This window comes from Podarcis raffonei, chromosome 4 (assembly GCF_027172205.1).
Source record: "Podarcis raffonei isolate rPodRaf1 chromosome 4, rPodRaf1.pri, whole genome shotgun sequence".
Lineage (NCBI taxonomy): Eukaryota > Metazoa > Chordata > Lepidosauria > Squamata > Lacertidae > Podarcis > Podarcis raffonei.
The window spans coordinates 41,690,285-41,714,186 of NC_070605.1; the positions used below are offsets into that span (position 1 = coordinate 41,690,285).

General features: G+C 42.1%; 1 protein-coding gene across 7 annotated transcripts in view; it reads left to right on the forward strand.

Annotated features, from left to right (window-relative positions):
• Positions 1 to 23,902, forward strand: part of EPHA6 (EPH receptor A6) — a 394,139-nt gene that overhangs the window by 265,936 nt on the left and 104,301 nt on the right. For all 7 annotated transcript variants that reach the window (XM_053386366.1, XM_053386368.1, XM_053386363.1 and 4 more), the window contains one exon: positions 14,996 to 15,120. In XM_053386366.1, the coding sequence (XP_053242341.1) occupies positions 14,996 to 15,120 (125 nt within the window). The remainder of the gene's footprint in view (positions 1 to 14,995; positions 15,121 to 23,902) is intronic.

Consider the following 23,902-nt stretch of genomic DNA (forward strand, 5'->3'; position numbering starts at 1 on the left):
GTATGATTCTGTGCCAATTATGCTGTCAGCAAAACACTGAGTGTTTCCAAATATGCTGCAGCCACTGGTAACTGAAAGCCAGGCTCTGATGTGTTTGTTTTACATAGACTCTGTTTCCAGCCTCCAAGTGCTAACATCTGCTAAGTGTATTCATTAATCACGATTCCTTCACAGTTTTTTCCCCCCACATTGTAATCCATCTTGAGCATGGTTTGAACTATATATTTTTTTTTTTTTTTTATAAATTTTTTTATTGCTTTTTTCCAGAATCTAAATCCATCATCAATAACACAACAAAAGCGGTTTTACAGAAAGAAAAAGAAATTAAACAAGAAAAAATTCATTTTTCGAAGTCTTTTTTTTTTTTTTTCATCATCCACTGGACTTCCCCATCTCCTCCATCCCTGCATTCTTTATAATAAATATAAACAGCAAATTAATACCTTGTTTCCTGTGTTTTTGTATTTTCATCTAATTATTCACTCTGAAATTAAAACTTTTCTCAATCATTAACTTTGTTTCTATCAACTCCGAATTTCAATACTGAAGCATATTTACCTCAAACCTTAGCAAATTTTTAACATTCATATATCTTATAATGTTTTTGTAAATAGTCCTTAAATTTTTTCCAATCCTCTTCCGCAGCCTCTTCTCCCAGGTCTCGGATTCTGCCAGTCATTTCGGCTAGTTGCATATAGTCCATCAGTTGTGTGTGCCATTCTTCCAGTGTGGGTAGCTCCTGTGCCTTCCAGTATTTAGCTATGAGAATTCTTGCTGCAGTCGTTGCATATAGAAAGAAGGTTCTGTCTTTCTTAGGTATCCTCTGGCCCACAATGCCCAAGAGGAAGGCCTCTGGTTTCTTCTGAAAGGTATACTTAAATACCTTTTTCAACTCGTTATAAATCATTTCCCAGAAGGCCTTCACCCTCGGGCATGTCCACCAGAGGTGGTAAAAAGTTCCTTCAGCCTCCTTACATTTCCAACATTTATTATCAGACAAATGGTATATCTTTGCAAGTTTGACTGGGGTCATGTACCACCTGTACATCATTTTCATAATATTTTCCTTTAAGGCACTACATGCCGTAAATTTTATACCGGTGGTCCATAACCTTTCCCAGTCCTCAAACATAATGTTGTATCCAATATCTTGTGCCCATTTTATCATGGCTGATTTGACTGTCTCATCTTGAGTATTCCATTTAAGCAGCAAGTTGTACATTCTTGAAAGCACTTTCGTCTTAGGTTCAAGTAATTCTAGTTCTAATTTTGATTTTTCCACCTGGAAACCAATTTTTTTATCTTTTTTAAAGATCTCTAAAATTTGGGCATAGTGAAACCAGTCTCGCACCTTCCCTTTCAATTTTTCAAAGCTCTGCAACCTCCAAGTGTCACCCACTCTTTCTATTATTTCACAGTATTTTGCCCAGCCACCCCCCATATTAAGTATTTTTGTGGCTTTAGCCTCCATCGGTGATAACCACCTCGGAGTCTTGTTTTCAAATAAGTCCTTGTATTTAGTCCAGACAGAAAACAGAGATTTCCTTACAATATGGTTTTTAAACAACTTATGAGACTTTACCTTGTCGTACCACAAATATGCATGCCACCCAAAAGCATTGTTGAACCCTTCCAGATCTAGGACATCAGTGTTTTCTAGCAAAAACCAATCTTTCAGCCAGCAGAGGGATGCAGCTTCATAATACAACCTTAAGTCCGGCAGGGCAAAACCCCCTCTTTCCTTTGCATCTGTTAATATTTTAAATTTTATTCGGGGCTTTTTGCCCTGCCAGACAAACTTCATAATGTCCCTCTGCCACTTTCCAAAACATTCCACTCTGTCCACGATCTGTAGGGTCTGGAACAGAAACAGCATTTTTGGCAATACATTCATCTTTACTGCTACAATTCTTCCCAACAAGGAAAGTTTCAATCTTGACCAGATTTCTAGATCCTTTTTAATTTCAGACCAACATTTTTCATAATTATCTTTAAACAGATTCAAATTTTTCCCAGTCAAGTTGACCCCCAGGTATTTCACTTTATTAACAACGTTTAGTTCTGTTTCCTTCTGAAACCCATCTATTTCTAAAGGTGTCAAGTTTTTTGCCAAAACCTTAGTTTTTTGTTTGTTTAACTTGAATCCCGCCACCCGACCAAACTCAGAAATTAATTCCAATACTCTTTTTGTGCTGGACACCGGCTCCTGTAATGTCAAAACCAAGTCATCTGCAAAGGCCTTCAGTTTATATTGTTTTCCTCCGACCTGTATTCCTTCCACCTGCTGATCCTTCCTGATCAAATTTAGCAAAACCTCAAGGACAGAAATAAATAGCAAGGGTGATAGGGGGCACCCCTGTCGTGTTCCTTTTTCAATTTTAAACTCTTCTGTCACCACATTGTTTACTATCAATTTAGCCTTTTGTTCTGAATATATTGCATCTATGCCATTTTGGAACGCCCTTCCCACTCCCATCCCTTCCAAATTCTTCTTCATAAATTTCCAAGATATATTGTCAAAGGCCTTCTCCGCGTCTATAAATATCAAAACTGCTTTTGTATTCAAATTTGTCTGTAGAAGTTCCAGAACGTCAACAATGTTCCTAGTATTATCTGACAAATGCCTGCCAGGGAGAAAGCCTGCTTGGTCTTTATGAATAACTCCATTTAAGACTTTTTTCAATCTATTTGCCAAAATGTCAGCAAAAATCTTGTAATCCACGTTTAGGAGTGAGATGGGACGGTAGTTCTTAAGTTGAGTCTTTTCAGATTCCAATTTTGGTATCAAAGTGATGAATGCCTCTTTCCACGATTCTGGTGCCCCCTTCCCTTCCATAATTTGATTACATACCTCCATCAATGGCTGAGTCAGGTATTCCTTCAATATCTTATAGTATTTGGAGGTAAGTCCATCTGGGCCCGGGGATTTGCCTAGTTGCATGTTCTGAATGGCATTTTCGATTTCCTGTTGGGTTATTTTATAATTCAGGTCAGTTTGTTTGTCTTGTGTTAGTTTTTGTAGGCCATAGCTTTTTAAAAATTTATTTATTTCAGTCTCCACTTGGGGTCCTTGGGAAAACAATTTTTTAAAATATCTCTGGAAACACTTTCTAATTTCCTCTGGTTTCTGAATACATTCTCCTTCAACCTCTAGATTGGTAACAAAGTTCAGTTTTTGTCTCTTTTTCAGCTGCCATGATAGCAGCTTCCCACATTTATTTGCCGATTCAAATGATCTTTGTTTCATCTGTTTGATTTTCCATTCAACTTCTTGATTTATCAGTTTTGCATATTGTGCTTGATGGAATTTTATTTCTCTCAAAACTTCTTTTGATTTTGGATTTAGTCTCAACTTTTTCTCTCCGTCTTTTATCCTTTCCAAGATCTTGTCCTTTTTACCGTTCCAGAGTTTTTTCTTAATAGAATTCTGCTGTATCAGAAACCCTCTCATAACAGCTTTGCTTGCGTCCCAGATTGTTTTTTTTTCCACCGAAGTGTTCAAATTTAGTTCAAAGTAGTCTTTCATCGTCTTTTGGGCCTTCTTCACTATCTCCTGGTCTCTAAACAATGCATCATTCATTCTCCATCTGAAGGATCCAGCTGGTGTAAGTCTCAAGTCCATTTTCAAGGGGTTATGGTCGGAGCAAGTTTTAGGGCAGATCTCTACTTTTTTGGTCTTGGGTGCCAGTCCTCTAGATATCCAGATTTGGTCGATTCTTGTCCAGGATAGGTGGGCCTCAGAAAAGAATGTTCCCTCTCTACCTAGGGGGTTCTTTGTCCTCCAGATATCAATCAAGTCCATATTGTCTGTGAGTTCAAAAAAAGTCTTTGGTAGTCTGCCATCTTTAGTCACATTTTGATTTTGTGACTTATCCATGTGTGTGGAGACAACCCCATTCATATCTCCCATCAGAATGATGTTATTATAGTCCATATGGTCCAGCATTGTCTCATGCAGCTTCCCATAAAATTCAGATTTCCCCTCATTTGGTGCATAAATTCCAATTATCAAAAATTTTTCTCCTTGTGATTGTATTTCGATCGCCAAAATTCTTCCTTGTTCATCTTTGAACACAAATTTTGGTGCTAGGCTCTCCTTTGCATATATCACGACTCCCCTTTTCTTTTCTTTAGCTGATGAAATAAATTCTTGGCCTAGTCGCTTGTTTATTAGCACTCTTCTGTGGAGCCTAGTCACATGGGTTTCCTGGAGACAAATGACGTCTAGTTGTTCTTTCCTCAAAATGTGAAAAATCCTTTTCCTTTTTTCAGGGGAATTTGCCCCATGGATATTCCAACTAAAAAGCTGCAGAGACATCCTGGATCAGCTTGTTAGCCGATGGGGTTGTCTCCCTTCTCGTCTATGTCTGGAGGTGGATCTTTTGTACCAGGCGTGGGGGGTGGCCAGGTACCTGCTGTCCCTTTTCGAAGGTCCTCCCCGTGATCGTTTAGGAATTTTTCTTGCTCTTCTGCTGTTCTGATTCTCACCTTCTTCCCTTTCAAATTAAAAGATAATCCTTGGGGGAATTCCCACCTGTAAGGGATTGTGTTGTTTCTTAATAATCTTGCCAGATCCTTGTATGTAGTTCTTAAGTCCAACAATTGTTTTGGTATGTCTCTGAAGATTTCTGCTGTCTTTCCCTGTATCACCAATGGGTTTTTAAAATGTAGGCCAAGTATGTTGTCTTTTTCTTGCTTGTATCTCAATATGATCAAGCAATCCCTTGGTTTATCTTTCTTGGCCACTCTTCCCAATCTAAAAGCGGTGACGATTTTGAAGTCTTTCTCTTCTGCCAAACCCCAGAACTTGGATATTTCTGCAGTCAAAAAGCCAGCCAAATCTTCCTTTTCTAGTTCTGGAATATTTCTAATCCTAAGATTACTTTCCCGGTTTTTCAGCTCCGCCATAGACAGATAGGCCTGTTGTTCAGTGACCTGTCTACTCAGTGGTCTTACTTCCCCTCTTAATTCCTCAATCCTTTTTTTGTTTTGGTCTGCTTTCGTGTTTGCGTCCTCAGCTAATTTTCGGTTCTCTGATATAGTCTTTTCAAAATTTCCTATCGCCTGTGTGTTTTGAGCAACTTGGTCTGTCAACTTATTAATCGTTGCTGTAACCTGGTCAAATTTAGCCGCTTGTTCATCAGCTTTCTTATTTAATGCTGCCAGTTGATCCAATATTTCTTTAGAAATAGGGTCTAATCCTCCTGCAGCCATATCCTCCAAAACTGGCTGTTTAAATTGTCCTTCTTGCAGACCTATCACAATTGGAACAGATGATCTACGTGGCTGCACAGGCAAAGTTGATTGCAATAGTTCAGTTTGTTTTGCTTTCTTGGCAGCCCTTGTTTTTCCTGCCACACTCATTCCACAACTGTCTAGGTTTCAAGGTCAAATTGTAAATCCCATGGGAAAAGCAATCATCCAGGCAAAAAGATTTCCAAAACAACCAGCAGTTCTCAGAGGTTTATATTTCCACAATCCAGCAGGGGGAGCTCCCCAAAAGTTTCCACCATTTAATTCCCAAATATGGTAAAATCCAAAATAAGGGGGGGAAACCCTCTAAATTCACTTTAAACTGCAGATGATAAAGGTTCTTTGCGAAGGTGTGAACAACAGTTCCTTTTTTGTAACTGCAAAGTAGCCCAATGTAACTTTATGTCTCTATACACAGTTGCCACAGTCTGATGTTACTTTGTATCCAGGCAGCCCGTGAGCTGGGGCTTATAACTTTATAATCCACAAAATATAGAGAGGTATAGCACAGTCTCACAATCAAATCCAAACTTGCAGGGTAAGTTCCAACTTCTTTTAAACTCCTTTCAACGCTTCCGCTTTAAAAAAACTTTGCTCAGTACTTTAAACAGGGACGGAAGACTGACTTCCTTTTTAGCGTCTCCCGCTTTCAGCCGAAATTCACCAATTTGATGTCCAAATAAAGCCTCAAATTTCTTACTCACGAGTTTGTTGTTTCCAATCAAATGTTCAAAGAAGAAAGGTCAGCGCTCATCAGCAGCAGCCGCGCGGCTTCGCTTCCGCGGAAAGAGCGATGGATTCACAGCACCGCTACCCCCTCCACGTTCCGGAGCCCCTTACGGGGTCCCTTCTGCGTATCCGAGGTCGCTCCTGGTGCCCGCCGAATCCCACGGCCACGGGCTCACTCTACCCGTGGTTTTCCTAAACGGGTCGTCGCTGTGCCGCAGCGCACGACCCTTTTCCGCGGAGCCCCTCTTCAACAACTGAAGAGGACCGCCATTGCTGTTTCGCGCCGCCTCCGGAAGTCGAGCATGGTTTGAACTATAGAAAGGCGGCATGCAAATAAAATTATGTGTGTAGAAAATCTGCAGTGCAAGTCTATGCTTCTACTCAGAAGTATGCTGCACAGAGCTCAATAGGACTAACTCCCATGTATGTGTGCATAGTGGGGGACCTCTGTGGGCCTCTTTCATTCAGCCACACGCTCTGTTCTTTGGCCTCACCCCTTACAGAAATTCATCTTTATAAAATAAAATAAAAAGCTTCCACTGGTGCTTAACTGCTGTGAGTAAATGATGGGGGAGAGGGTTGAAGAGGGTTAACCTTCCTTCCCCTGAAAATCACTCCCCACTAAGCTTTTGGTTAAGCTCCCAATTGCTAGATGCAAAGGCTTTAAAAAGCCTAACCTGTTGAGTTGGCACACATTCAATGCAAATAGATCATATAACACCAGTTCTGTTGCAGGTACACTGTCTGCCTGCATATTTCTGAGCCCAAGTGCTGGTGTAGATGTATAAAGTTGTTATTTAGGATCCAATATCTTCTCCTGTCCTAATATGAACCTACCCAGACCATTAGATCTTGATCTGAGGCCATTCTCCAGGTGCCTTCTTTCAGGATGGTTCAGAGGATGATAGCAAGGGGTGGGGAGGGGCTTTTGAGTTGCTCCCCATCTGTGGAAACTCATCCTCAGTGATGTCTGTCCGGTGTCTTCACTGACATACCGTATTTTTCGCTCGATAACACGCACCTGACCATAACACGCACATAGTTTTTAGAGGAGGAAAACAAGAAAAAAAAATTCTGAATGAAACAGTGGATGTATCATTTTTGTGCTTCATGCTGCGGCCACAGACATGTGATTTGACGGTGAGTTTGGGGTAGCCCAATGCAAAGATCCTGAGGATCCATGTGGATCCATGCTTTGTAACCACGTTTTTGCACCATTGCAGCCCCAGGCAACAGTGGGTGCGTGATTTTTTTGGTGCAGGCTGTAGCCATGGACATGCTATGTGATCTGATGGTGAATTTGGGGTGACCCAATGCAAAGATCCTGAGGATCCATGTGGATCCATGCTTTGTAACCACGTTTTTGTACCATTGCAGCCCCAGGCAACAGTGGGTGCGTGATTTTTTTGGTGCAGGCTGTAGCCATGGACATGCTATGTGATCTGATGGTGAATTTGGGGTGACCCAATGCAAAGATCCTGAGGATCCATGTGGATCCGTGCTTTGTAACCACGTTTTTGCACCATTGCAGCCCCAGGCAACAGTGGGTGCGTGATTTTTTTGGTGCAGGCTGTAGCCATGGACATGCTATGTGATCTGATGGTGAATTTGGGGTGACCCAATGCAAAGATCCTGAGGATCCATGTGGATCCGTGCTTTGTAACCATGTTTTTGCACCATTGCAGCCCTGTTTTTGCATCAGATCATTGCTATGTGATCTGATGGTGAATTTGGGGTGACTCAATGCAAAGATCCTGAGGATCCATGTGGATCCGTGATTGGAACCACGTTTTAAGTAGGGAGGGAAGGAAAAACATAGAAGCGACAAGGAGAGGGGTGTGCAGAGAAGCAGCTGGCTAAGAATGCAGGAGAGGGGTTTTACCGGAGGGAGGAAAGGAAGGCAAAAGTCCCCCCCCCCACAAGCCAGCCAGCTCTCTCTCTCTCTCTCCCCCCCCCCAACCTGCATGTTGCCTTCGAGTCCCAGACGCACGGAGAGGAATTAGAAGGAAGGACGCTCTGCTTGCCTGGAGGGGAGGGGTTTTCTCTGCTCTTTGTTCCGTTTGAGCAAACACAGTAAGGAAACAGAAGCGGGTGGGCAGTAAGACCCTGAGGCAGAATGCAGGAAAGCAGCAGCTTCCTACTTTCCTCCCTTCTCCGGACGATTTGATATTTGCCTGATTTTTGCCTTCACTCGCGCTTGTCAGCTCCAGGGACCACACATTCGCTCAATAACACGCACAGACATTTCCCCTTACTTTTTAGGAGAAAAAATCTGCGTGTAATAGAGGGAAAAATACGGTATATTTGCTGCCAAGTAAAAACTTAACTCTCCCCCACCCCCACAGCTTGTGTTGCACTACAGTGATGATGTTTTTGTTAGTATGCTGCCAAAGTGTCGAGGTCCCCAAGCCACCCCCCAATAATTCACACATCAATTTTGGTTTGGGTTTTTGGCACAATTTTGGCCACAACTTTATTTAAATACACACAAGTGAGTGGTTGCTTAGGCATTGGTTCTGACTATCTGTCCTTGCCCAGGGACAGAACTTCCAGCGGAAGCCAGTGAGGGAAACAATTTTGGGGAGAAAATGAAGCTGGGCCTCAGTCCCTCACTTCTCACCCTCATGTTCCTGGTGGCTTGCACGGCCAAAGTCCGATGCCAGGGACAAGGACGAAAGGAATGGCAAGCCCCTGGATTCCTTTAACGGAATTCCCTTTCCGCACCACCATTGGAGGGGTAGGCACTTACCCCTCCACCAACCAATTTGAACCAAAGCCTAACCGCCAACCTTACAAGTTGTGACGATTTGCTACGCAGTAGGCAAAAACCAAATGGCACCAGCCAATCAGCCAAATGGACAAAATTCCTACCAGGCCCCTGTCTCAAAGCAGACGACCCCATGACAGGCATAGCAAGGTCAAGCGAACACACACACCCCCAATACAGGGAGGGTGGGTGGGTGATCCGGTGCAAGCAGCCAAGAAGACGCCCAAAGTTGGGTGTCCAATATTTAAAACCTCTGACTCCTCCTTCAAAATTGGCAACAAGCAATTCTCCCCAGTGACCCAATTAACCAATTCACTGCCTGGGTCACTCCGCAAATCCACCCAGCAACAGTGGGGTGGCTTGTATCCCCCACCGCAACACGTGCTCTCTGCTAGGGAGAACACGTTTTATCAGTTGGGGGGCAGTGTTCCTCTGTATATTTTTAATGAACTGCATGGTGTTTTGTATGAATATGTCCAAATTATGTAATTATGTGTAATAATAAATTTATATAGCTGTGCATAAATAAAAGTCCCCTTACAACAAAATATTAAAAACATAATATGCAATAATAATTAAAAACAAACAAACAATGTCTAGAAACAGCTTCCTAGCATAGAGGTAACATGAAATAATTTACAGGCAGGATTTAAAATCCAGTTAAAAAGCCTATTTATTATTATTATTATTATTATTATTATTATTATTATTATTAAAATAAATGAACACCTTAATGATTTATCCTAGGATGAAATATGCATTCAATTAAATCCAGTAGTATGGATTCTTTGGCTTGTTGATCCAGAGATTTGTATATATTCACATGTAAGTGTCAGTGCTGGTTCAGCTGCAGGTCAGCATGGAGACTCAGAGACGAGCAGTAAAGTTAATTATTTATTCAAGAAAGCAGTATATAAGCAGAGAAATCTCCATGTAAGACTGGCCTCCAATAACACAGTTACCAGGACTGACTATTTGTGTTATATAATTCGGTATTTGAACGATTGGTATTAATAATTGTATTATAAATTGGTATAATGAGGTTTTATTGGACTGTAATTGAAAACTAATCAAAATTATTTTTAAAAAAGGACTGGTGACCTGTGCTTCCTACTTCCCCCTCAGTCTTCTCCCCAGCCTAATATCTCCCAAGCAGCCTTAAGCTGCACCTGGGAGGAACTATCTGTGCCCTTTGTTCTGCTGCTAGCAAGGCTCTTCAAGACCTTGGAGACGGGGCTTGCTACAGTAGGAGGCAAGCTCCATGGATTCTTCTGCCACCTCTAGCCCCTCCTTCCCAACTTCATGTCCAGAGTCTGAATTGCTTCCTGCCTCTGGTTCATCTCAGACCCCTCCAGTGTCTCAATTTAATTAGGACATCTTGAATTTACAGAAGCTCCGCAGCTTCTGATCCCAATCTGGGATGCCCCAGTTTTCCCAGATGCCACTCTAGACTGGCGGCATCTCCTGACGTAGCGAGGCCTGGAGTGACCTTCCAGAGGCCACTCTAGGCAGTGTGGTGTCTGGAGACACAGTGTCTCGTGAGCAGGAGGTTTAAGACAGTGAAGGTAAAAGGGGGGAAGAAGGGAGAGGGCAAGGAAGGGGGTCAGTGGCAGGGATGGGGCGAACAACTGTTGCTTCTTCAGCATTCAACCATTCTACCACTTCTTCATCCTCTGACCTGTCCTCAGTGTCCCACCACCAACTCCCCTGGCTCTGAGCCTTCCTCCTCTGTGGCTTTCCTAGGGGGCTCTCCAGCTGGCACCTTCCACAACTCCTCATCACCCAGCCCTGACAGTAAGGCCCATTCATTTCTCTGTGGAACGCAATTCCATTGAAATGAATAGAAAAACATTTCAAGCAGAGGCGCTCCATGCATGCACTGGAGCTTCTGTGCCTGGAACAGATTGTCAGCATGTGTATCACTGTGTTCCAGTATTTTGTGTCCCGTTGCTAAGAATATAATGGTTTTCTTTTTCTGTCTTTCTATTACTCTTCCTTGCAGACTTTATAAAAATAACAAATGAAATAAATAGTTTTGCAGCAGTGAATTGAAATAGCATTTTTCTCAAGTCTAGTCTGTGAATGACCTTAGACTCTATTTATTGCTATATATGAGATAACGTTATACTTACTGTCAAACTTCATAGCCATTGTAATCCAGTTATAGAAATAAAGGTTGAGGCATTTCTTATAAGAATAATAGTATTTTCTGGCAGCACTGAAAGTACACATTTCTGCTGAAAACCTCAATTGCAAAGTTAGAGTGCACAAAGTTGTGTAACACATTTTATAATTAACAGTGTTTGGTAATATTTATTTCTGCCAACAATTTACCTTTCTTCTTCACCTGACCATATGCTCTTACCAAGGAAACAAGTTGTCCCCCTGCCCTCCTGCCTCCTCTCTTTTCTGTGCAGTTTACTTATGTACCTTTCAGTTGTTATCATTGGTTTTGAGATGATCATCTGAAAATAGAAATAGGTCATTATTGTACCATGTGTAAGGTGCACAATCACTAGACTAGAAGAAGCACTTCTTATATTATATTTTCAGCCTGATTCCTATCAAATGCGGTGTTATTTTTTTTGACCAATGGATATGTTAAAAATTATAGTGTTGGACCAGAAATAAAGTCTTTTAGTGTTACGGTTTAGAAAAAGGATCGTAGAAGCCAGGAAATAAATAATCAGGAACTTCCTACCTGGGAATGAAGTCATTTTTTAAAACTTGGTGACTGGCTATAACATACAAAACATCAAGGATTTCAGTTTAACATTTTTCTTACTGCATGGTGACATAAAAAACCTGACTTGCCAAAACTATGGTAGAAAAATGACCATACCACTTTGGAATCTCTTCAGAAAACTCACTTTTGTCTCAAATCATCCTGCAATGATTACCAACGTATTACAGTACAGGATACGTAACACTTGCTATAGAGATGCCATCAAAAATAACCTTCCTTGCTGTAAAGTCTGAAAACATGGTGTGACAACATAGTTTTTTGCATATTGTGTCTCTTTGCCCCAGCTCCACATTCCCGAATATAAAGAGTATAAAGACTTACAACATGATAACCCAGATTTATAGGGTAGTGTTTTCAATCATTATTATGAAAATGGAATGAGGATTAGTTGCCACAGAAAAGCTGTATTTGATGGTATTGCCATGGTAAATCATGATTGGCTGACTCCACACTTGCTTTCCATAAGACTGAGTATCAACTTGGATGTCCTTTTTCTGGTGAACAGTGCATGTTTGATCTGCCATTAGATCCTGATTGTGGCTGGGTGATTCAGTTCATTTTTGGAAGGTTTCTGGTGCGTTGCATAGTTGGGTCTTTGTCTGCAGTGAATTCCACAAGTGATCTTTCCAGAAAAAAAACAGGCAAGAGAAAATGTTTTGTGTATGAAAAACAGTCCCTGATATTGACTTCATCAATTACCCCCATCCCTATAAGAGAACAACTGAAAAGGTCAGTATTAAAAAAAATGCAGTTTCAAACCAAAACAGTCAGGGGTCTTCAAGTTCCTGTAAAGCAGGACTGAGGTCACATCAAGGACTGCAAACCTTCAGTGGCACTTCATAGGGAGAACAGTTTTGCTGCAGATGTGTATTCCTGGCATTGCCACGGTGGACATAGTTTTGCTCAATAAATAGGACAGAATGAAGGAAGCTTGATGGATCTAATAGTAAAGAAGCCCTAAGAGATATCAACATTTGAGGAATAGGAACAGTGAAAAGGTATGGGTGAAGTATCAGATGGGTCCAGGAGGGTTAGCTGTACTAGCTCATTGGACCAAAGGGGTCTAGAGTTGCTAAGTATTGCTTCTTTAAATATATTGTATTTTGCGATACAGATACATAGAAAGTTGCCTTATACTAAGTTAGATCATTGGTCAATTCAACTCAGTGTTTTCTACACTGACTGACAACTTATCTTCTCTGACCTAGAGTAAGTGCCATGGAACAAAGTAGGTTTTACTTTTGAATAAGCATACATAGGCTGTGCTGTAAAATCATCCTGGATTTGATGGGTTCAGGTTTGGGGAGTGAACTGAGTATTTAGTGAAAGTTTTCAATTATGCTAAGAACAATCTGAGTCCTTTGTTTGCATGTCTATATATTTTAGCTGTATTGCTTGGGGAAATTCTTATAGCATCATGGAATGGATGGTGGATTTGGATTTATGTATAATGAAAAAGGAGAAAACATTGCAGGTTTTAAAAAAATTATTTAAAGGCACTCTGATAGACCTATAATTAAAAATATTTTAAGTGGCCTGTTGGCCATTTGTAGGGTGGAGCAAAGGAATTCAGTGTCAGAGTTTTGGGAGTTAGCTAGATTTTCTTGTACTGTGGGTGGGATTGGTGATGGCTGTGTGAATGTTAATTGGGTAGGATAGTTCACTGTTTTCTGTGTGTGATGACCATGCCTGTCCAACCTGTATGTTGTAAAGGATCAGATATAGACACCATAGGTTTCTTTCCACTGTTTTTTCTACTTAAAAGACAGCTCTGAACTTCCCACCACTTGAGGCAGGCGGAGCAGGAAAAATCACTAACCATATCTCATTCCCCTCCTTGACAGAATAATTGGTTTGATGGATAAAGGGAATGCAGTGCATATAATGTGACTTTGGCAAGGCCTTTGACAATTCCAGATGGCATTCTCAAAAGTAATTGGAGAACTGTGTGTTGGCAGATGGCTATAGCAAGGTAACAAATTCCAGAGGGGTAGTCGTGTTAGTCTGTTGCAGCAAAAAAACCAAAGAGTCTTGTGGCGCCTTAAAGATTAATAGATTTATTGGGGCATAAGCAAGTGCCCACTTCATCAAGGGAACAAAGTAGCATCCTCACTTGACAGATATATAGAGAAACAGACATACATACATCATACATACATACATACATACATACATACATACAGCAGCAAGCAAGCAAGCAAGCAAGCAAGCAAATAAAACTGCAAACAGGGGAGCTATTGGGTAGCCATGGGGGTGTGATGTTTCTGTGTAGATCCCAAATGGATGCAAAATAAGACAGAGTAATTAAATCACAACAACATATACAGTAAAATCATGCTAGATATGCTATGCTTATGCTAGTTCAGCACATGTAGAGGGAAAGAAATCAAGAGATACATTAAATCTGAATTGAATAGAGCCTTCCCTTGAAACCTTTTTGTTGAATAGCGGTGACTTGAGGTCAGTATCATTGTGTCCTAATTTCTTCCACTAATTTCTAAATGCTGGCATTTTTATTTTGAATACATGTCCTTTTATTCTTTCGCATAGACAATGAACTCTTTATTCTTTGCAAACAGCATAAAACACCTGTAAATTGTATTATGTAGTAACTTGTTGTAGGATAAGCATGGGAATAAGCTTGTGATTATGCTTTTAGGTCTGGTAATATTGTCTGAGTATATAGGAACACAGAGGTGCTGCTGGCTAGTAACTTTTAGATTTACAAGCTGCTGCTAAGCAAGGACAAAATAGCCAATATCAAGGTAGTAGAATACTGCACCCAATGAGTTCTCATTCACTGTTATTGTACAATCTCTAGCAACACCTGGTGCCTACACAAAGGTAGAATGTGGGGTAGGTCTATATTGTAACACATGCTCTGTCAACTGTCTAGGTCCTAAGTTTTGTAGGATCTCATATGAAAATACAGAATTCTTGAACTTGGCTCAGCAGCACGTAGGCAGTCTGTGCAATTGTTCTAGTATCTGTGTAATGTGCTTCCAGAAGGCTGCCCCACAGAGCAGATATGCCACAGGATTCTGTTCTGTACCAGCTGCAGCTTCCAGACCTGGGTCAGAAGTCTTAGGAAACTTTTTCACATCTCCTATAAGTCATGCTACTTTTTATATGCCCTTAGTCATATCGATAATGAGTATAAAGTATGAACAGATGATATTTACTTCAACATTTGACCAAGTTCCAAAAGGAATGGTGTCTATTAATTTAAATTGTGATGATAAACTTTCTCTGGGCAGTAGAATACAGTAGTACAGAAACTTGTTGGATCACACGTCTGTTTCTGGAGTGAATCCCGTTTGAACAATTAACTTCTTAATGTGTTATTCTGCACTATCTTCTCCATGTTCCACCCAGTCTCTTGAAAACTCCAGTGTGATCTGCTGGCCATGTCCTTTGGACACCATCCCAAAGTTACCTCCTTGTGATAGTCTACATATGTTGCATTGTCTTTAACCCATAGTTATCCTTTTCCTTTTCAGCACCCTCCTTGATAGGTATGGTCAGGAAGGACTGGGCTTCCCAAAACAGCATTGCCCTCTCATGGCAAGACCCTGATTTTCCTAATGGAGCCATTCTGGACTACGAGATCAAGTACTATGAGAAAGTAGGTCTTGACTTAAATGAAATAAAACCCTCAAAGCATCGTGTTTTTAACATTGACCCTTTTTTGTAGATGAACATACAGTATAGCCTGCAGTTTTATAGATAGATTTCTTGTCACCTTGTTTGAATGAGCTAGAGCTCATTTATGTGGCTGCTTTGCCTACTGTTGTCCCAGTACCTTGTCAAACTGAATTTTGGACACAGTGAAGTGGCTGTAGACATATTTTGCCATCAGTTTGTGCTGCGGTTGGCTACTCAGGCACAGTGTAGCAGTTTGCTCATGTGTGATCTAAATGTTTGGTGAAATTTTCACATGAGTACTTCCATCGCAGACAAAAGGTCATTGAAAGAAGCGCTGGAAAAAGAAATAACAGCCTGCCAGGATCAAAGTACTAATATGATCAGAGCATTACTTTAATATGCATCTTTTTGCCTTAATAAGCATAATTAACATGACTTGTTTTTAATGCCTATTAATTCTGGACAATAGTAAACAAGTTAATGACATTTCAGAAGCTTGATGGTGATGGTTATGAACACTAATAAATATGTGTAACCTGCTTTCATAGTGTCTTTTTGTATGCAAACTGCTAAGATGTAAGTTAGATGGTATGCTGTTGAGATAGTATATGCCAAACACCATGGTTGACATTCTGGTAAAGATAATAGCAGATTATTAATGTTTATGCTACCACATGTTAGTGCACAGAACAGGTTATTCCCTGATGATGAAATTAATTAGAAAAAACACCCCTTATGTGAATGGAGTTTGATGTACACTATCCCTGCACAGTTTTGTGTTATGACCTTTGTGCACAACCACAAATTGCAACTACACTTTACTAAACCAAGCATCCTTTGGGATAAGTCCATAGTACCCATTAAAAAAATGTTAATATTATGCCTGCAAGCAAATTATCATTTGCAGATTATATCCCAACAGAAAATAACAGTGAAAATGATTATCAGAATTGCTGATCTTTAGAAGTGCCTGATTGATATCCAATGCTATGTTAAAATGCTGACCTTTCTACAACAAAACCAGCCATGTAATGACTGCTTAGACCAGAACAGAACATGCTCTGAATATTTTCTTAAGGCAGATGCACACTGGAGGGTCATGAGGACCAAGTCTGGTATAATTCTCTTAGTTCTAACTAAGGCTGAATACTTTCGGTAGGGTTCCCCTCCCCCCACAGAAGTGGATCTCTTCCCTCCCCCATCCCACCAATGTCTCCAACAAACCAGTTTGGATATATTTGTATTGCTTCAAATTCCTGAAATAGCTATTTAACCAATAGGACTAAATTAATATTTGTGTACAGCAAGGGTAATGTTGCCCCTGTTATACACATTAATCTCTATGAAAACTGTTTGCCTCCAGTTTAAGAGTGTTATTTTTATTATTTTTATTTTTCCCTTATGCAATGTTCCCTTTTTAGGAGAAAATGAAATTAGAATAAATATTAAAAACTTTCCTAAACATCACAAATATCTCTTCCAGTGTGTCTTTTAAAATAAAAAGAACAATGTTGTTCTTGGAGGAAAGAGGGGACATTGCAGGGCACGGGTTTCTATTCTAATCTATGTTAATGTAAGGAAGTTCATGGAATGAAATTTACCTTCTCCACCCCACATTATTCAGGAGGGCCCCAATCCTCCATTGAGGCTTTTCAGGGGGGGCGGGGCAAAGCTGTTGAGGAAAGTTCAGAAAACTTACCTTCCGTGAACTTCTCTTAGAATCCAAGCCATTTATCTTTTTGACTCAAAACCATCCTTGCCTCAAAATCATAGTGTGTAGACTATCTTCATTTTCTGCAGGCCTTACTAATGATTTTAAAGTGTCCTTTCTCCCTGCTCTTGTCAGAGCAGTTGAGTTAACAACCTATTATTATGTATTCCTTACTGAGCAGTTAATAGCTTTATAGTTTTTTGCAGGAATACACCTGCTGCTCATAAAAACATTTATGTTATAGTGGATATTTGACTCAGTTGATACATCTTGTGTTTGCAGTGACCTTGTACAAACAGTGCTCATCTTAATAACAGACCTGAGTGTAAAATATTTCTAAGTAAAATTGCCATGTATTTCATCATAGGCAGGGTGTGTGATGCCTGTTCAACCATATATCAAATTAGCAGTGGTACATTTATAATTGAGGAGATACTTTCACAACTGTATTTCACAACTGTATTTAAGTGGATTTGCTACACTTTAATACACCAAAGTCTGCCCCCACCCCCCATGTGTTGCTGTGTGGACATGCATGGGAGCATTTTATAGTAATGAAAATAATTGGAAATTTCTACTATTCCCTGTTTTGATTATGTATGTGACAAAAAGCCTAGAAAAAATATAAATGGGGGTTTGGATACAAAAACCTGTGTGTGGAAGGAAACTGTGAGCTCTGTTCCGTGAACTGTTGGGTTATCCAGAGGGAGGCCTCTTGCCCTGCAGTGTCAGATTATTTCTATAAGAGACGTAGTAAATATGGGAGCTAAAAACAAGTGGGCTTTTGAAAGGTCCTAAGAGGCAAAGAGAGTTTTGCACAAAGAATTGCGCAAATGAAAGAACTTATCTGGAATGGAAACATTTATTTTTCTATGTTAGAAGCAACCCTTCCACACACAAAAAGACATTTCCTCTCATGGAAATGCACCATTGGATCCAAGGCAGAAAAAAAACAGCAGGCTTTGACACATTCAAGGAATATGTGAGGCCATCCTAACACCCCTCCCCCCCAAAAGAAAAATCAGTGTAAAATTTTACAGACTTCTACTAATCTCAGGGTAGTTAACAATTATCACGGTGTCACTCAAAAAAATTATATTAGGAATGTGAAGGTTAAAATTGTTACAGCTGTTACACTGGTGCAGGGACAGAAAGTGGCAGTGTCTCTCTTTTCCCCCAATCTTTCCCATTATATCTAAAGTAGGACCGAATGCATCTCACTCATTGTGAAATGTGTAACACCCAGATGCCTATAACTCTGACACATCTATCTGTGGGAGAGATATCCGAGTTCTGATTTCAAATGTAATGCAGGAAACAGCCAGGTCACTCACATTCCCTCCTATCCCTATAGCTCTGTGTAATGCTAAAGTTGCTACATGAATAGCACATACACCCCTTTATAATTTCCTAGTGACCAAATACCTTATGGTTTGGCTAGCTCTGTATTCCATAAACACATAACTGGCCTGCAGTGAAATAATTCAATAATAACCAAAGAGATCACATGTAAGTTGAAGCAAGTGGACAAGACACTAAACTGCCTGTAATCAAAAATGTAAGCAGGAGCTTCCAGTCTTCTCCTTGCAGGCTACCAGGGGAGAGGTATGGGAGCAACAGAGCTCACACAGGTTTGTTCTTGTAATGCTAAATCATGGTTTAGCATTATATCGGAACTCATTAATTGAGCACTGTCAGAGAGATGGAAGGAAGGTGGATTTTTTGAGTGCTTGGCTATGGCTGCTGGGGGATGGATAATGGTACGTGCCCCTTGCTGAGTATGTGTATATACATATGAATAAATACATCCCAGTAATCTTACTTATTGTTTTTGTGTTATAGAAGGCTGGATCATTCTATTCTGGTCCAGTATTTAGGAAAATTGGGCCACAACCATAAAGCTTTTCGCTTTGCAAAAATCTAATTTTAAATTCTGCTTCTGTGAATGTGCTTTGGAAACTGAAGCTTTCCCCCCAATACCCCCCCAACCTATTTAGTTCCATAATTTCCAGAACTACTACTTCTTGCCTTTAGTTCTTCCTTCTCCCATGGTGGGGGGGGGGTGTATCCTAGCAAGAAAAGAATGTCAATTATAGTACAGCAGTTAACTTACTGGTATTTGGTACCGTGAGCTGCACCCAAAATGTATCATGTTCATGCAGCAGAACTAATTTGCAGAACCTATTTGCATATGGTTATCATAATCTACATGCCTTTTTTTTAATATGTGGATAGCAAACTAAAATAGACAGGCATTGTAGGTATTTCTTCTGTAATGTTCAGAAATTGTTAAGATACTTATTTAATACTATTACCCAGGTGTGAACATCCTCTTTTGGGGCAAGGTGCTCAAGAAGGTGAGCTTTGAGCATGCTTGGAGGAAACTGATTACTTGGATCCATTCCGTTCTGGCTTCAGGCCTGACCATGACAGTGAAACTGCCTTGTACAGGCTAGCTGGTAACATTTGTCAGGAGAAAGGAAGGAAGAGTGTGATCCTACTTAATATCCTTGATCTCTCAACAGCCTTTGATGCTGTTGACCACAGCATCCTTCTGGAGGCCCTGTGGGAGGTTGATGCCCGGGGCATTATGCTTCAGTGGTTCTATTCTTATCTTGAGGGCTGTTTCCACAAAGTACTTATGGGAGGCTATGGTTTGGCACCATGGGAGCTGTCCTGTGGTGTCCCGCAGGGTTCCATCTTGTCCCCCATACTATTTAACACCTATATGAAGCCACTGGGAGCTGTCCTCAGGAGATTTGGCATCAACAATATGCAAGTGACACCTAGCTCTAGCTCTCTGTTTCATCTGACTCTGGTAAACCATGTGGTAAACTTGCCCCCAGCCGCTCGCCCCTCCCTCACCTGTCTTTGCTCTCCGGCCCGACCAGGTTTCTTGAGCAGGGCTGGCAGGCGGGTTTACGTTTTACAGGAACAGAACAAAATAGAACCGGTAAGGCTGCCACCACTCCCTCTGTTCCGGGGAACCCAGAGCCACAACCCAGGGAGAAGGCTGTGCCCCGTTATTGCTGGTTATCCCCACTCCACAAGTTGTATCTACAGACTTGCAGACAGAAATTCTACGGTAGAGCGTAACCAAGTGTAAGGCTAGGAATTAGCTTTCCCCCCCGGAAAGGCACACAAACCAAACAGTTTCTTCTTTAAAAATTTATTTTAAAAGAACATAAGAAAACATCTGACTCCAGAGAGGCAATTGAGATGCTACACTGGTGCTTGGAGGCAGTTATGGGCTGGATGTGTGCTAATAAATTGAAGCTGAATCCCCAAAAGGCAGAGGTGTTGTGTGTCCGGAGTTTTCACATCCAGGAGGTGGGGAAATGGCCTGTTCTGGAAGAGATTGCATTCCCTTGGAAGGAGCAGGTTTGCAGCTTGGTATGCTCCTGGATTCAACACTCTGAAAGCCAGGATTGATTTTCCACCCCCACCCTGCTTAGGTGGCGAGCCAATTTGGGCTCGCCCGCAGAGGCTGATGGACGCTGATAGATTCCGTCAGGCATTGCGGGACCTTGCTCCCCCTGGCGACTCATTGACTGAGCTTGTTGAGGGCTGGAATATCCAGCTCCTAGCAGCCATCGATGAGATCGCACCTAGGCACCCTCTGCGACACCACAGAAACCGGGCTCCCTGGTTTACCGAGGAGCTTCAGAAAATGAAGCGGGACCTCAGACGGCTAGAGCGAGTATGGCGGGGTGCCCGTGACGGAGCCTCAAGAACATCTTATAGGGTTTTTATGAAAAACTACGAGATGGCAGTGAAGGCCGCTAAGAAGTCCTACTTCTCGGCCTCCATTGCCTCCGCTAGATCTCGCCCGGTGCAATTATTTAATATAATTAGGTCTTTAACGTCCCTTGAAGGACAGCCAAATTTAAATGACAATTTGACACACAGCTGTGAGGCATTTGCGAGCTTTTTTGCGGAGAAGGTCCTATTGCTCCGCCATGACCTCCCTGCCAATTTGGATACAATAAAGGAACTGGAGGCCCCTCAACTGTCCTCAGGTCCAGTATTGGACCTCTTTGACCGGATATCCCCAGCCGATGTGGACAGACTCCTCCGAGCTGGAAAGCCCACCACCTGTCCTCTTGACCCGTGCCCGTCTTGGCTGATTAGAGCCTGTCCAGACGAGGTGCAGGCCCCCCTGGGTGATATCATCAATTTGTCCCTTGGCACCGGGATATTCCCAGGGGAACTGAAGGAGACAGTGGTGCGTCCGCTCTTAAAGAAAACATCATTAGATCCCTTAGATCTATCCAATTACCGCCCGGTTTCGAATCTTCCATTCCTGGGTAAGGTGATTGAGAGAGCGGTTGCTGAACAGCTTGGTAGGTTTCTGGCTGAAACATTGGCTCTCGATCCATTCCAGTCCGGCTTCCGCGCTGGTCATGGGACCGAGACGGCTCTGGTTGCCCTAACAGATGATCTCCGCAGGCAGCTGGATCAAGGCGGGTCGGGGCTGCTGATTCTTCTAGACCTGTCAGCAGCCTTCAACATGGTCGATCACGAACTCCTGGACCACCGCCTTGCCGACGTGGGGATCCAGGGCACAGTCCTTCAATGGCTGCGCTCGTTTCTCTCTGGTCGGGGACAGAGGGTGGCGCTTGAGGGGGGAATTGTCATCGCGCCACTCCTTGGTGTGTGGAGTGCCTCGGGGTGCGATTCTCTCCCCGATGCTTTTTAACATCTTTATGCGCCCCCTCGCCCAGCTTGTCCGGAGTTTTGGGCTGGGTTGCCATCAGTATGCCGATGACACCCAACTCTGTCTGTTGATGGACGGCCATCCTGACTCGGCCCCAGACACACTGACCAGATGTCAGGAAGCTGTGGCTGGATGGTTACGTGGGAGCCGGTTGAAGTTAAATCCTTCGAAGACAGAGGTCCTCTGGCTGGGACGGAGCGATATGGGATTGAGGGGGCAACTCCCATCTCTTGCAGGGGTGCAATTAGTGCCAGCATCGTCCGTTAAGAGTTTGGGTGTAATCTTCGATACCTCCCTCTCTATGGAGGCGCAGATTACAGCTATAACAAAGGCGGCATTTTTTCATCTCCGCCAAGCTAAGCAGTTGGCTCCTTATCTCTCTCGCCCTGACCTAGCCACTGTGATGCACGCGATGGTCACCTCCAGAATGGATTATTGTAACTCGCTCTACGTGGGGCTGCCCTTGAGACTGACCCAGAAACTCCAGCGGGTGCAGAATGCCGCGGCGAGACTCCTTATGGGGTCTTCGCTGCGAGATCATATTCATCCGGTACTATACCAGCTGCACTGGCTCCCGGTGGAGTACAGGATCAGGTTTAAGGTGCTGGTTTTAACCTTTAAAGCCCTATACGGTCTAGGACCCTCGTACCTACGGGACCGCCTCTCCTGGTATGTCCCACAGAGAAATTTACGGTCTGCAAATAAAAACATCCAGAAGATCCCAGGCCACAGAGAGGTTAGGCTGGCCTCAACTAGAGCCAGGGCTTTCTCGGCCGTGGCTCCAATCTGGTGGAACGCTCTGTCACAAGAGACTAGGGCCCTGCGGGACCTGACATCTTTCCGCAGGGCCTGCAAGACAGAGCTGTTCCACCAGGCCTTTGGTCAGGGCGCAGCCTGACCCCCTCCTCTGGCAATCTGCACAGAATTTTGCTTAATGGTTGCCATCAATTTGATTTTAATTTGATTTTAATTAATTTTATAATGAATGTTTTTAGAATGTTGGATTATTTTGATTGTTGTTAGCCGCCCTGAGCCCAGCTTCGGCTGGGGAGGGCGGGATATAAATAAAATTTATTATTATTATTATTATTATTATTATTATTATTATTATTATTATCACTAGAGGCTCATGTGGCCTCAGTGACTAGGAGTGCCTTTTTCAAGCTCTGGCTCGTTCACCAGCTCCAGCCACTGTACTCCAAGCTCTGGGAACTTCCAGATTAGATGAGTCAATGTGCTCTAACTGGGGCTGCCCTTGAGGTATCTTAGAAACTTCAACTTCTCCAAAATGCACCACCTGAGAGCTACCGGAACTGAGTTTCAGTGAGTTCCCCCTGGAAAAAAAGCCCTGCCTAAAGACCACCTCCTTTCCCACAGACCCTCTCAAGTATTAAGATTAGCAGAGGGGGCCCACCCTCAGAGGCTCAGAAGGTGGTGGTCTTGAGAGGGTATTCTCTGTGGCAGCTTTATGGAATTCCCTCTCTACTGTACAATACCCTGACCTTTGCTACCGGGGATGTATATTTTAAATTCTCTCTGGGACCTTATACTTAAGGATGGGTTATAAAATTATTATTATTATTATTATTATTATTATTATTATTATTATTACATTCCTTCCTTGTTTGCTTCCTATTCTTTTATTATCACATTTTCAAATGTACCTTTTCAGTTTCATAGTTTAGCGCCCAATCCCATCCCTGGCTGCACTGCAACAGTTATAGAGCAAACCTAGCATCCTATGTGAGGACAGTGGCGGAATTTGCTGGCACAAGATCATGCTAGCATTAGAAGGCCAGTTTCTCTATGGGACTGCTAATTGCTCTACCTTTCTTACAAGTCCCTTGCTGTCTTGAAAAGGCCCTTGCATGACACTCCTGTTGTACAAAAATATATACTGGACCAGCAGTGCTGGGTGAGAAGGACTGGTTTCCAGCACCAGAGCAAGGGGAAGAGAAAATTCCTTGCGCTGGTCCTGACACCCCAAGTCTGATCTTTTGCTCTGCTGCTGTTATGTAGGATTAGGCTCCTATAAACGTGTTTTCAGATGAAAGATGGCAAAATCTAAATACTAATACACACAACTACAGGCAATGCATTCCTGAATTCAATTATCATTTGACACGTGCATGCCTGTGTAAACAAGAGATCCATGAATACATTGTAGCAGTTTATGCCTTTTATAGGCTACATTGTGAACTGACCCTTAAAATTCAGGAGATAGAAGCAACTGATGGACCATATCTGGCCACTTCTTTTTTACTTCAATGGAACCTATGTACGTAAAACAAAGATTCACCTAACAAAGGAAATAATGTTATTGGTCATGTAGCC